The sequence below is a fragment of the Pempheris klunzingeri genome, chromosome 13 (assembly GCF_042242105.1).
Source record: "Pempheris klunzingeri isolate RE-2024b chromosome 13, fPemKlu1.hap1, whole genome shotgun sequence".
NCBI classification, from domain to species: domain Eukaryota; kingdom Metazoa; phylum Chordata; class Actinopteri; order Acropomatiformes; family Pempheridae; genus Pempheris; species Pempheris klunzingeri.
The window spans coordinates 9,737,385-9,750,431 of record NC_092024.1 but is presented as its reverse complement, the minus strand read 5'-3'; the positions used below and the strand labels follow the sequence as shown (position 1 = coordinate 9,750,431).

Genomic DNA, 13,047 nt, shown 5'->3' with positions numbered 1-13,047 from the left:
ATAGCTCACACTAGTACTGGCCCCATTGTGACATTAGAACATAAACCAGGTGTTGGTTCAGGAACTGTTTCCATCAACAGGTGAGCATTTCTGATGTTCATTTTGTTGAATCAAATTAAAATATTTGAGTGTAATGTTTTATCTTTGAAACCGTTAACCTGCTGCGGGCTGCCTTTTTTACCCAAGTCTAGCACAAAATGGAGCAAAAATAGACTTGTATCTATCGATCTGCAATAAAGGAAGTAGTGTAGTGATGTCGACCTGATTTTCTGCTTCCTGCCATAAACACACGGGACTGTCCTCAGTGTCCCAGTGACAGGCTCAGTGTGTGGCATCTTTGCTGCATGACACTGATTTGCATCGAATGGGGTGGCCCCCGGAGCTGGAGCCAGAAAGATGAATGATTGAAAGCCGCACTGACAGCAGGGCGGGCGGGCAGGCAGGCAGGCGGTGGCCCAGAGGCCTGAGGACCATGTGACCCGCTGTCAGGGTACTGGGTTCATTCAGTGGCTGCTGGCTGCAGCGCTGGCAGCAGCCCAGCTTTTCCACACAGGCCGCAGTAGCAACAGGTCGCTCCCATTAAAACAGCAGCGCTCTGTTGTGGCTCCAGAGCCGGTCTTGTGCATGTGTTGCTTTTTTGGCTGTGGTGTGTGCGCTCAAGTTTGTTTGTGTGATGTATCCCGATGTGTATATAATGTGTGCGTGCCTGTGTCACAGAGTGCACACTAAGATGCCGAAGGGATCCAACGGTTTGTGTGATCCCTAGCTTGAATAGCACTCAGTGTGCTTTTTCAAATCCCTCTCGAAGATCCTTCCAACATCGACTGTGCGACACAAGCACCACAACCTCAGTGCAATAAACAAAAACACTGAGTGAAAATAAACCTTGCTTTCATAAACTCACTTCTGCTCATTGATGGAAGTGAGCAGAATGGCAGTAAAAGGAGTGTTGATCACGCATTCACTGACAGATGTAGTCGAGCCTGGGGCTGTACTGATATGACTCGTAGTCTGTCAATAGTCACATCCACTTCCTGTTGTTGTCCCCACCAGTAAGCTGGATGAGGCCACTCAAACAGAGCTCTCTTTTGATGGCCTTACTCTAGCGTAGCAGCAGCAGGCAAATTGATTTTAGTCGATGGTCAGAGATTGCCTGGTGCAGTATGTGACATTTGTGTGAACAAGCATGGCAATTGATCATTCTTTTGCTTCTACTCTGCATTCAACGCTGTCTTTATGTCATGAAGAAGTACTGAATGAATCAAAAGGTCAGGCGTTTTAGTTATGATAGCCTGCAGGTTTTTAGTGTGTGTCGTTGATGAACAACCGAGCAGTCTGTGATGGAAGTCGGCCCCATTTGGTTCATCAGATGACTGTCACTGTAGTTTTATGTAGTCTATTATCACACATTTTGACTTGTGCTCGAACAGGTATGAATATTACTGCAGCTTGATCTTATACCCATATTTAGTTGTTATGCTGCACTTAACTCACACAATGAATATGTTAATGTGACAGTTTAATGTGTGAATAGCGGCCCAGGTTGTTTTTCTCTACATTTCCGTAACGCTTCCACCATGTCGTGTGTGAATAAAAACAGCAGCGCTCTTCGCTCTTAAACATTCAAATCTATTCTTCCTTGCAGTAAACGAGGTTCCTTCACCGTCACATTACATATTGTTTTAACTAAACAATCTTCACGTTGTGGCCCATTTCGTAGCTGTTCTGGAGCTTTCGATCATATCAAATGATTTTCATTAGCAGAATGAGTTTACCTAGTTGTGGAGTAAAATTAAAGAATTTTTTTTTTTTTTCAGTAGCCGTTCAATATTTTTGCCAAGTAAAGTTAATAAATCTTATACATTATTACATATAACAATTCTCACCTCATAGCCCGTTTTGTTGCTGGTGTGGTGCTTTCGATCACATCACAAGATCTTCATCACAGTCTTCGTTAATCTGATATGAATTAAATCTCTGCTGGATTTATTTACTTTGTTTGTTTTTCAACAAAAAAACACGTAAAGGGGCTTTTTGATTTTTGAGGAAAATGACTGGCTTTAGCACACTTCATTGCAGTTTCTGATGAATTACACATTTGATTGTTTCTCATGCTTAAGGAAATGAAATTCAGTCTAGATTATTTTAGTTGTGAAATTATGTAAATAAGTACATTTCAAGTAATAGAGGATGTGCTTTTTTTCCAGAAATGATGTGTTTTTTCTCTGTTTTCTCTTCTGTGGTTCTTCAAGGTTCAGATCATATATACATGAGTGTACGTGTATCATGTAGTGAATTTAATGTCTGATATTTTTTCAAATAAGTAATTAAGCAGCATCACTGTCGTAAGCAACGGAGCACCTGAAGATATGCTGTGTTCAGAGCAGAGCAATTTGAAAATCCTCGTGTCCTTGTCCAAGTTTTAGCCAAAATGCAAATCTGCAAACAGGATAATAATTAGAAACTCGCATCCCACAGTATGCGCAACACAAACAGAAACAAAATACTCATCTCATCGCTCAACTAGACCCCTTCATTTAGGCAGTCCTTGTGAGAATTGTTTCATATCATTAGTTTTCAGAAATGGTTGTGTCATGTGTGAGCAGAATGGAATTTTCCAATATGGGGAGACGTCACTGTGAATGCCAAAAACCACGGCCTTACGCAGATATTTGAACCTTGCAGTGTTGCAGGTTCCACATGTGAGAGGGACTAAAGTGTGGTTTAGGCATATTCTCCACTAACTGGGCCATAAAGCACTAGAAGCTTCTCAATTCCACTGCCTCTCCTCCACTATGTTGACCTGAGGGTTAATATTCAGACAAGTGGAAAAAAATCTTTTACCTCAATATGGGGCTAATTTTTACTCTTTTTCAACTAATAGGTAACCACCATTGAGAGGGCGGCTGTAAACCCCAGGACCCCGTCTCCAAGCTCCTACACAGGGCTGAGTGAAGGAAACTTGGGAAACGAAGCGGTGTCTCTCCCTGTGGGAAACCTGGATCCTCCACCCTGCCCACCAACATGACCAATGTGGTGATTGTCAAGGAGGGATGGCTGCATAAAAGAGGTAAATGCACAGATAGTTAGACTTTAGATGTTTGAGCTATGATTAAGCATCAGTTGTAAAGAGTTTTCAATTTGATTGTTTCAGATGTAACTGCACTTGAATCTTTGTTTGAAAACAAAGTGAAATATGATAATTACTGCATGCACCTCATCATTTATATGCTATGGTTTCTGTTGTGTATTTTGTATTTATTGTGTATATTTATTTTGACAATTGAGTTACGATGTAGTATAGTTATTATCACCTCATGTAGTAGAAATGTCAACTGTGCAAAGTTGCTGGTTAACCAAGACCCCGAAATATGTTTGTTACTCAAATATTTCAAAATTCCTTGTTGATACATGCAGGGGAAATGCATTTAAACTGCAAAACAAGTATTTGGTTTCATGGAATACATTGCACATGTACTTTATGTTTTGGGGCATTGAATAGAGCACACTCTAAAATTTTAAATTCGTACTCTAATGGTTCAAATATTTCACAAATCCGCATGACCTTCATTCCTGAGGTACTTGGATTAGCAAGAGTTTACTGTAGTGCACCATTGACAGATTTGTTTCCTAAATGCTGCAGAAATGCCAGAACCGAATGACGTGTGCAAAGTGATTGATCACTTGCTAACCGTATTTAAACAGGGTGTACGACGGATCTAATGTAAAGAGCCATCCAGCTGCAGAGTCCCCACTGGGCCTCATTTAGCTGCTCTGACAGCACTGTGTGGCGTGGTGTGGCTCTGTGTCGGGCGTGAGTCCTGTTGTTTGGACGAAGAGGCATTCCTCACATACCTGCTGGCTTTGAGCAGCTTTATGTGTGCATACTAACTCTGCCTTCAAACTGCGGCTGCCTCACAGAGCCCACTCCACCACCACCAGGGGCAAAATAGGATAAGGAACTTCTCCAAAACCAATGAAGGCTCCTGGGCCAAGTGCCAAGGAACCAGGCTTTTACTGGAAGAGGGGAAACCAAGACTCTGACTAAGGGGATAAGGTGATGGGTGCAGGTCACTTGGAGAGTTCCTGGGACTCTAGGGGGAACAGTGTGCCGCTGTGGTGTGTTAGCCCACTCTCCCCCTCCTCAATGCTTGGGCTAAGAGCATAACAGGCTGCTGTTTTCGGAAAGGGTCAGTCTGGTTCGGCTCAGTTGGTCTCAGGCAGACACACCCTGGTCCTTCCAGTGAGTGAAAGGATAAAACATTGGGTGCTATTAGTGTTTCATTTACACAAGCTCTGTTGATTACAGAGCAGTGCTGCAGTGCAGGAAGTATTTCACAAAAATATAGAACCTGGATTTCCCACAGCTCTTTGAAAATGTGTAAAGCAAAATTTGTGTAATTAAGTAGATGTCTGCCATGTGTCAGAAACCTTAGTGACTAACTGTGCCATTGTGTCTCTCTGTAGAGAAAAACGAGAACTGGAGCAACCTTTCTTTGGGATCATAAGATTACATTTGTTAGGCACAACAGTCAGGTTTGGGCTAACATTCATTGAGTCATTCTGAGTTGTATACTCAGTTATTTCTGGCGTTTATTCCTTTCTCTGTTTATTATTTGTGCCACAGAATTATCACAGATACAGTTTTCCACTCTTTTTGTAGTGCTGATAAGGATGGAAGATTCTGACGGAGAGCCAGTGTAAAATATAGTAGTGGTCAAATAGTGACGGGTAGAAAAACGGGCTGTCGGGTTGTGTTGCGGTGGTGTACACATACACACACACTAAACAAACAACCCTTCAGGAATAGTGAGTTGGCATGCTGTCGCAGCCCAACAGCTGTGCCCTGTGAAATGTCACCCAGAGCCTCTGTGTTTTGATTGGAGGGCGTCCACCTGCCTCCTTGACAGGAAGGCTTTTAGTGTCGCGTCACTGTCATGCAGTCTTTGCCCCAGAGCCACTGCACAGAAGGTGAACCTGCAGTAGCCCTGTCTTGCTGTCCATCACCTCAACCAGATAGCCCCCACTCATCCACTGTCATCCCATGTTGCACCTTGAGTGGAGCTTGTTTTGTGTGGTGGCGCCACCCAAGTGACTCACATCTCTATGTGGGCGTAATAATAAATGGCTTATACTGCTTCCAAGTGTGTTCAGCATGCTCATTACTCCCATGTGTGCACTCAAAACACCAATTTAATGTTTTGCAAAAGATAGCCCTCCATATTTCCATCAAGATTTTGTGTGTGTTCCATGACCATGGTCTAGCACCAAACTACGTTCATATGGGAACAAAAGGTGCAGTTAAAATGTGGCCTTGTGCACCAGTAATGCCCATTTAATGGCGGTACATGATGAATGGATTTCATGGTGGGCCAGTCACAGAGCACAGCAGCTCTGGCACGTCAGCTGAACACATCTATGCTCCCCACTCTCGCGCTTTAATTCCTGTCTGATTAGTCATGTTCAGCATGCACGTGCAAACTGTGTGGCGGCTCCTGAAAGAAAGTAGAGCAAGCATTGTGCCTTAGTACCCTGTAACCCCCCCCAGTAGAGCTAATCTGTCATTAGAGCCAGAGAGATCCTTAGCCTTGGAGTGCTCTGTACATTTGTTCCAGACAGGCTGTGCTCAGTGAAATGATCTCATTCTGAAGGACACACCTTCATACTTTCTCCTTAAGCCTTGTGCTGCAGTTATGTGTCTGGACTGTGGACGCTGCCTGGGATGTGTTGTTGTGACTGTTATCTTGGTTGTCTGTTTTGGAAGGACAGTTTTGGAATGCAAGACAAAGCAGCTGAGAAGTACAGGACTAGTGTGTGTGTGTCTGTGTGTGTGTGTACGTCTGGACATGCATATGCAAATGTGCGAGTGTATGGACAGTGTGAAGCATAATTATTCAGAAGTTACACTGCCAGCAGGACATTACCCCATGCCCTGAAGCACAGACCGCATTGCAAGTACAGGCTTGCAAAAACACTGTAACTTTGTTGTTACTATCATAACCAGTTGTTATGCGTCTCCAAATGATACTTCCCTTTTAGATCCTTCAGAATGAACACACACACACACACACACACACACACACACACACACAGAGACTATGAATGTGCCTACGGCCTCTAGTGGCCACAGAGACCGAGCAGCATGTTATTTCTTTTTGCAAGTGTGTTTTTCCAAAGTTTCCATCAAAGCCAGAGCATCATCAGACATCAAAGAGGCAGATTGTGGGTTCCCTAGTTTCCAGGGAAGTGCTGCGGCCAAGAACCCAGTGAAGCTCAACAGAACAGCGCTTGCTTGTCCTCCCCTCATCCCTGGCCCTTGTTTGTTTGACTCATTTGCTCCCTGACAAGTATAAAGAGCCGGCCCCTTCGTTAGCCTAACGAAGGCCGCAACAACTGTTGGATTTGGGTAGCACGCTCAGCTGGCTTGGACTCATGAGAGGAGAGGAGGGGTGGGGTGAGAGAGAGAGGGGGGGAGGGAGGGAGAGCAGAGGGCACACCAGTAGAGATAGCGAGGGAATGATGAAGGGCCAGGCAGAGAGAGAAAGAGACAGAAGTTGAGCAGCGTCTTTGTGATGTTCCCAGAACATTGCTCATTGACCCAGTCGGCCTCAGGACAGTGGATGGATGTTATGTGTGACATGCCACAGAGACCCTCTCGTGGTTTGGTTTGGAGCTCATCAGCTGATTGGCTCCTTTGCTGGTCATGCGGCCGAAGGACACCCATGAGCCGCTCCTCTGAAGGAGACCGTGTTGGTGGTCCAGGAAAGTGCACGAGACATGGAGCAGGAATGAGGGGAGGGGGAGCATGCATGGGTTTTGTGAAATCCCAGACACAGTAGTCAGTATAGATGAAACTTTTTTTTTTTAATCTTTTGAATGTCTGTGCCTTGTGCATCTGGTGAACAGGCCTCCAACAATTCAGCCAGCCATTTTGTCTCTGTGTTAGTGATCTCAGTAAGGGAATGTGGTGTTTCCTGCACAGTTAAATGCTCTTCAAAGGAGCAGGCCCACCTGATTAAGACTGTCCCATGATGCTACAATGCTGACTGTCTCAGGACTTTGACTTGCTGCCAGCTCTGGTGCTGCGCTTGCCCAGGCTCCTACACATCCCTCATTAGGGCTGTCATGAGCCACACAATGCTGTAGCACACACACAAACACACATTACAAGCTGCAGAACTGGAGCTAACATTTTCACCTACATTGCTATGTTCTTACACACAACCTGTGAGGCTCGAGTGCTCATAAAATAACTAAATCGGATCTAAATCTTGTGGATAATATGTTATAGTAATTCAGTCCATTCAATCAGAAACAAAGTTAAGCCCTGCTTTACTGCTTCATTTTCGTAATGCATATAGTTATTCAGTTATATATGTAGTTACGTGGCCACTAACATTAAATACCTGATGTTCAAGTATTCAAAAATAACAAATAGTGAAACTAATGAAAAAATCCATTCAGTCAATGTTTTCATGAGAAATTTTAAGAGTTAAGCATTGGTATGATTTAGATCATTTATACAGAAATTAGCAATTTAAAAACACTTAAATTATTCGTATCTTTAGCAACAACTTGTGAGGATCACGATATTTCTTTGCTCTGTTTATCTATATTGTGCAGTAACCCCTGACTAACGTGACAAATTAACATCAGAGCTGCTGTAAAATAATTTAAAAGAGATCAGGTAAAGGCATGTTAAGGATGTAATAAGATACTTCATCAAAATTAGGTAATGAAATGTTTATTGTGACCCGTGTGTGTTTGTGTGTGCACAGGAAAACAAATCCTAGAAGCTAAGTGCGAGATTTTTGTGGAGGAAAAACTGAGTAAAGCGGGGTACATAATTATGTGATGACGGGTAATTTAGTAGTTTGACTGAAACTAATAGATGTAGCATGTATCACGTTTTACAAACTTTATGGAAATAACTTTAGAACTGATCACTCAAACTTTGCTGATTAAATATTCTGGCACGAACGCAGTTTATCATCAGTAGTGGAAGTTGAAGTGCCAGGCTGATCTGGAAGCGGAGCCCCTGTAGGCAGGGTCCAGCAGCAGAGGGTGTCACACCGGGAAGCCAGAGCTCTGGCCGGGTATCTGGCCGTCAGCTCGGACCCCCTGCCCTGGGTAATGGGAAGCAGTCTTCCTGCTAAATGTGGTGGAGAGAAGTAAATTACTGGGGTGCAGCTGTCGGCAGGCAGGCTGAGTGGCATGGTGGGGGGGACCAGGAGGCTGAGGGAGGTGGCACCACCACTGCTCGCCTCCTCTCACGGCAAGCCCGCTGTGTGCTTACTTTGCTGTGCAGAGTCCGCCTGCTCGCCACAACTGTGGTGCTCTCCCTCGCTGTTACTCTCTTCCCTTTTTGTTTCTGTAGTTTCTTCGCTGTCCTCATTACCGTCCCTCCTTTTGTTCTTACTCCTTCCATTCTTCCTCTTCTCTCTATTAACTCCCCTCTTTCCTCCCTCTCTCTTTGCTTGCCCATACCAGCGCCCCCCTCCCCACCCCCGGCCGCAGGCCCTCCCCCACTTCCAGTGCACACTCCTCGCCCACATCCCCACCACCCTGTTGCTAGGATAATGACCCTGCTGACAACTCAGACCCATGGCGGAAGCGGCTATGGACCAGCGAAAAGCTCCCAGTCTCCAACATCAATCACATCACTGGCACATCTCTCCAGTTCAGGGAGGGTGAGGGAGACGGAGAGATGAAGAGGATGCTCAGCTGTCTGCAGACTAAGAGTTGACTGTATACTCAGATATTAGTTTCATCCTCCACATGAGCTCATTATGTTACTCAGAACATATTGTTCATGTTATTCAGACGCCATACAGAAAGTTTTATCATACTTTTGGAACAAAGTTGGTCTTTTTCAACAGCTGGAAACTACTTGTCTCCAGAAAAATGGATCCTCTGGAGTTTACTCCTTGCTTGTTTGATGGTGTTAAATCTTACACTGGTCATTGAGAGTTCTTTGGCACTAATTTGCTCTAAATAATGTGTGTTTATTTGTTTGCCATGCAGTAACCCAGTTAACTAATCCATGGACTGCTTGTTTACCCAGGGAGAGGGAGCAAATCTCAGCCCCAGTGTGGCAGGGGGGAACTTCCCACAGTGTCTCTATGGTAATCAGCAGGTGTCACTCACCACGGAGAAGAAGTGAGGGCTTTCTTACAAGCGTGAGAAAGAGGGGCAGCCTCCATTGCACCCCCCCACCCCCCTTGCTTTTTTTCCTGTTGGGGTAGCAGCGGCAACTGCAGTGACAGAGAGAAGGAGCGAGGGATAAGGGGAAGAGACAGAGAGGGCTACATTAGAGGCCAGAGTGGCCCTTCCTTGCAACCTGTTGATACTGCTGCCAAAGCCCTGGCAATGGAGTCCCCCATCCAGCTGCATGGGAGGGAGAGAGAGTGAAAGAGAGGGGGGGGCAATAAAAGAGGTTTGGAGAGGAGGGGGATGTCAGGAAGACATGAAGAGAAGGGGAATAAAATGAAGGAGCCCAAATTCCTGGACAGTTCAGGATGGCATGTGAGCCTGGTGCTGCCTTATATGGTCACAGCGAGAGGGGCAAATGGGTAGATGGGTGTCCGGGCAGCACGAGAAGCCCAGCTCTGAACTTTGCCGCTCAGGGCAGCGGATTGTGTGGGGCGGAGTTTGTGGTTGCTGGGGCTCAGTGGTGACCCCTGCATCAGGGAGCCCCCTCTCCTCTGGAGCGGGCGGCCCGTGGCTCATTGAGATGCAGGGCACAGGGTGGCAGGCTGCAGCTGCAGCCTACAGGCAGAACCCGGCAAAAAAAAAGGGGGGGAGAAGGGACAGCGGGGGCGGCTGAGGAAAAACCAACAAAAGGCGCAGCCTGCTACCCCCTCCTCCCTCGCTTTGGAGTTCTAATTCCCTAATCCTCAACCTCCGCCTACCCCCTCCTTCTCATCCGATTCTCACCACTCAAACACACACACACATGCACAGTTCATGCAGTTACCACTGGCTCCCTTCCTCTCATCCCCAAGCCATGAATGGCCAGACGGGGACAAAACCCAACAGCAGCCCCCTCAGGAAGTCCAACCACTGGGTGTGGGCACTGAGAGGCGAATTTTGTCTGACCCTCTCTTGGTTCCTCTCACTGTGTGTGTGCTATTATTCGTCCACACGTTGTGTGAGTGTGTGCATTTATAGTTTATCTAGTTCCAGATGATGAAGGTGGTCCTATTTGTTTAAATTGTTCTTGAATTTTTTATTCAAATCCTTCAAAGTAGAGAGAGACGGGATAGAGCGGGGGAGAGAAAGGGATGACGTGCAACAGAGCTGTTAATTCGGAGACACTGTTAGGACACTGTGGCCTCTCCTTTTGGGGGCCGCACGATGAATGCTGCATGATGTGTCTTATTAAAAGCCAACAAGGCAGAGCAGCTGGGACCTCAACATTCCTGTCGTTGTCACGTAGAGACGGACAGAACAGGACGCTCCTCGGAAACAGCCACTAACCTCTGTCACTCTCTCTCTCCCCCCTCTGTCTAAAGCCTTCCACATTTTTTCTCTTTATCTATTGACCCCTCAATGAGCCTGCCTGGCCAGTCCTTACTGTTACGGCCTGTTAAGCCAAGTTGACTTGCAAATGCCTCCAATGTCGAAAGAAAACATGAACATATATTTCAACCCCTGTGGGTTCTCTAATTTTGTTTCTTGATAAACTTTTAACTTTTTATTTCAGGAAAACTCTGAGGTATCTTTTCAAATCACAAACTGTGACACATAGACATGGATACGATTTGTCACACGCGCATAAGCAAACAAGACGATGCTCCACAATGTACAGCTGTGGCCGAACCTGTTCTTTCCCCCTGCACCTTGTAGTGTGTCTGTGTTTGTGTGTGTGTGTGTGTGTGTTTGCAGTATAGAGGGCGTGGCGGTGGCAGGCTGGAGCTGTCCACACACAGGGCCGTGCAGCAGTTGGCAAATAAAGATGAATTCTGTTGTGTTTGGCAGCGGTTCTCCGTTCATTATTTTCCACTTTGCCCAGCGCGCATCCCAGACCTCAGCAGCTGCTTGTCATGTAAAGACACTCTATCAGGCCCTGACAGCTCCTCCCATGCACACACATGCACACGCACACAGTATGCATGGTTCATACACACTTCACTTGAGCTCACCCCCCCCCCACACTCACAGTCCTACATATGTGGGGAACATATGCAGTGATCTGTCTCACTACCACTCCACTCAGCACAACTCTCTGCACACAGCGTAGCTTTCTTATCCCCTCCAGTTCTCTCATCTCTCATCTGGTGTCAAATCAGTCTTCCTATTCTTCTGTCCTTCCCCTAATTTGGTTGAGTTCAGCCACATGTCTGCTGTCACACTTGACTTTTATTAAAAAAGCTTCGATTCTGGGACACAGATCGCTTAGCGCATTTCCTCATAGCAAAGTGTGTCAGTGCGTCTCGGCAGTTACAGTCAGACCTGACACTTAAAGGAGGTTTTATCTTATCTAGATTGTGGTCAGTCTGTCTGTTGGCCAGTTTCCTGTTTTGGAGAACACACTGACATCAAAAGGGTTTAGTTTACATCAATGATGAACTGACTTAAAAGCAGAAGTCTCCCCTGTTTTGTTATAAGGCCCATTGTCCTTTGTCAGCAATCTGCTGTGTTTCTCACTGTACACAGGATGTATTTGGGGTCCACTCTGCAAAGCACCAAAGGAACGTTGTATAAAACATTGAAAGCAGCGGTAACATGTAGTCAGTGAGTAGGTTTGGTCTTGATTTATGTTGCGGATCTATAATACAGCTATTGTATAATATATTATAATGTTTCCACATTTACTTTCCTGTTTGAGTCAACAATTTATAAAAAAATAGCACAGCTGTCAGTTTCACTTTCTCAACATTCTTTCAGTGCTTAAAAAAGGCCACAGCATGGAAAGTAGAACTGAATTAAAGTGGAAGGGGAAATGGGTGCAAATAGGAAGCTGACATGGGTCATCTTTGTAGTTTATGCTCTGAGCGCATACTGTTTGTGGGGGGTTGCACTGCAGAGTCTTGGAGACATACACACAGACAACCGGATATAGCTGCTTCCACTGCTGTCATGTGAGCAGGTTTGTGGTCCCAGACGAGGAAGTTGCAGTGTCCTCCTGTCTAGAAAGAGAATGTACTTGCTTAAGGATGTGCATTGCAGATGTGGAATCACTTCATTTCTTGGTGTTGCATCCCTGTGACAATCTCTGTCAAAGGTGTGTGTAGGTGTAGAAAAACATGGCAAAAGCCTAGAATTTTTCGTTATGTTCTATACATTCACCTGTGGAAAGTCTGTGTCAGTATTTTCAGTTTTCGCCGTTACAGTATCACAGTGGCCATTACACTAATGTGAGGGTTTAGATCTTGCATGTCACATTCCTCCATGTGCTTGTTTACCTCTTTGTTTTGTGTGGCCTTGCCCCAGTGAATATGCAGACTTGCCATAATGTCCTTAATATCGCAGTTACATAATTCAAGCGAGTGACAGTTGTGAGTTTAGGGACGGAGAATGGTGAGCTGGCATTGTCATCGTCTCGACATTCATGTGACCGAGGCCACCTCACTGTGGGAGAATGTCTAGCTGATACATGCCATGCCATGCGCTGCTGCGTCACATATGACCACCCATGCTACTTCTGGTGGGTGCTGTGCGTCAGTGGGGCTGGCAGGAAGAGCTCAGAGCCTTTCAAACTGGATGTTGTTGTAATCTGTTACACACAAATACCTTTCACTGCCCACAAGGCAGTGTACACACACAAATGTGTTTACACACAAGCACATACATGCTTACACATAAACACCTGTGTCTGCCCATCAGAGAATCTGAATGCAATAATGTGCGAAAGGTCTTAACTCAGTCTGGAAGTGATTTGCTGCGTTCCTGCTGCCAAACTACAACTTTCAAACTGAAAGTTTAGTCTCCACCGGTGAAACAAGCATGCATGTTGAGCCTTCGTCTGGTGCCATGGTGTCAGGTAGGGGGCTCATTATGCTGTCTCTGCATTGTGCACATACTGTCCTCACTGTGGGCTGGCAT

At 45.6% G+C, this 13,047-nt stretch overlaps 1 protein-coding gene across 3 annotated transcripts in view; it reads left to right on the top strand.

The window, feature by feature from the left end:
- Window positions 1-13,047, top strand: part of akt1 (v-akt murine thymoma viral oncogene homolog 1) — a 30,271-nt gene that overhangs the window by 2,009 nt on the left and 15,215 nt on the right. For all 3 annotated transcript variants that reach the window (XM_070841902.1, XM_070841904.1, XM_070841903.1), the window contains one exon: window positions 2,885-3,070. In XM_070841902.1, the coding sequence (XP_070698003.1) occupies window positions 3,025-3,070 (46 nt within the window). In that variant the 5' untranslated portion in view covers window positions 2,885-3,024. The remainder of the gene's footprint in view (window positions 1-2,884; window positions 3,071-13,047) is intronic.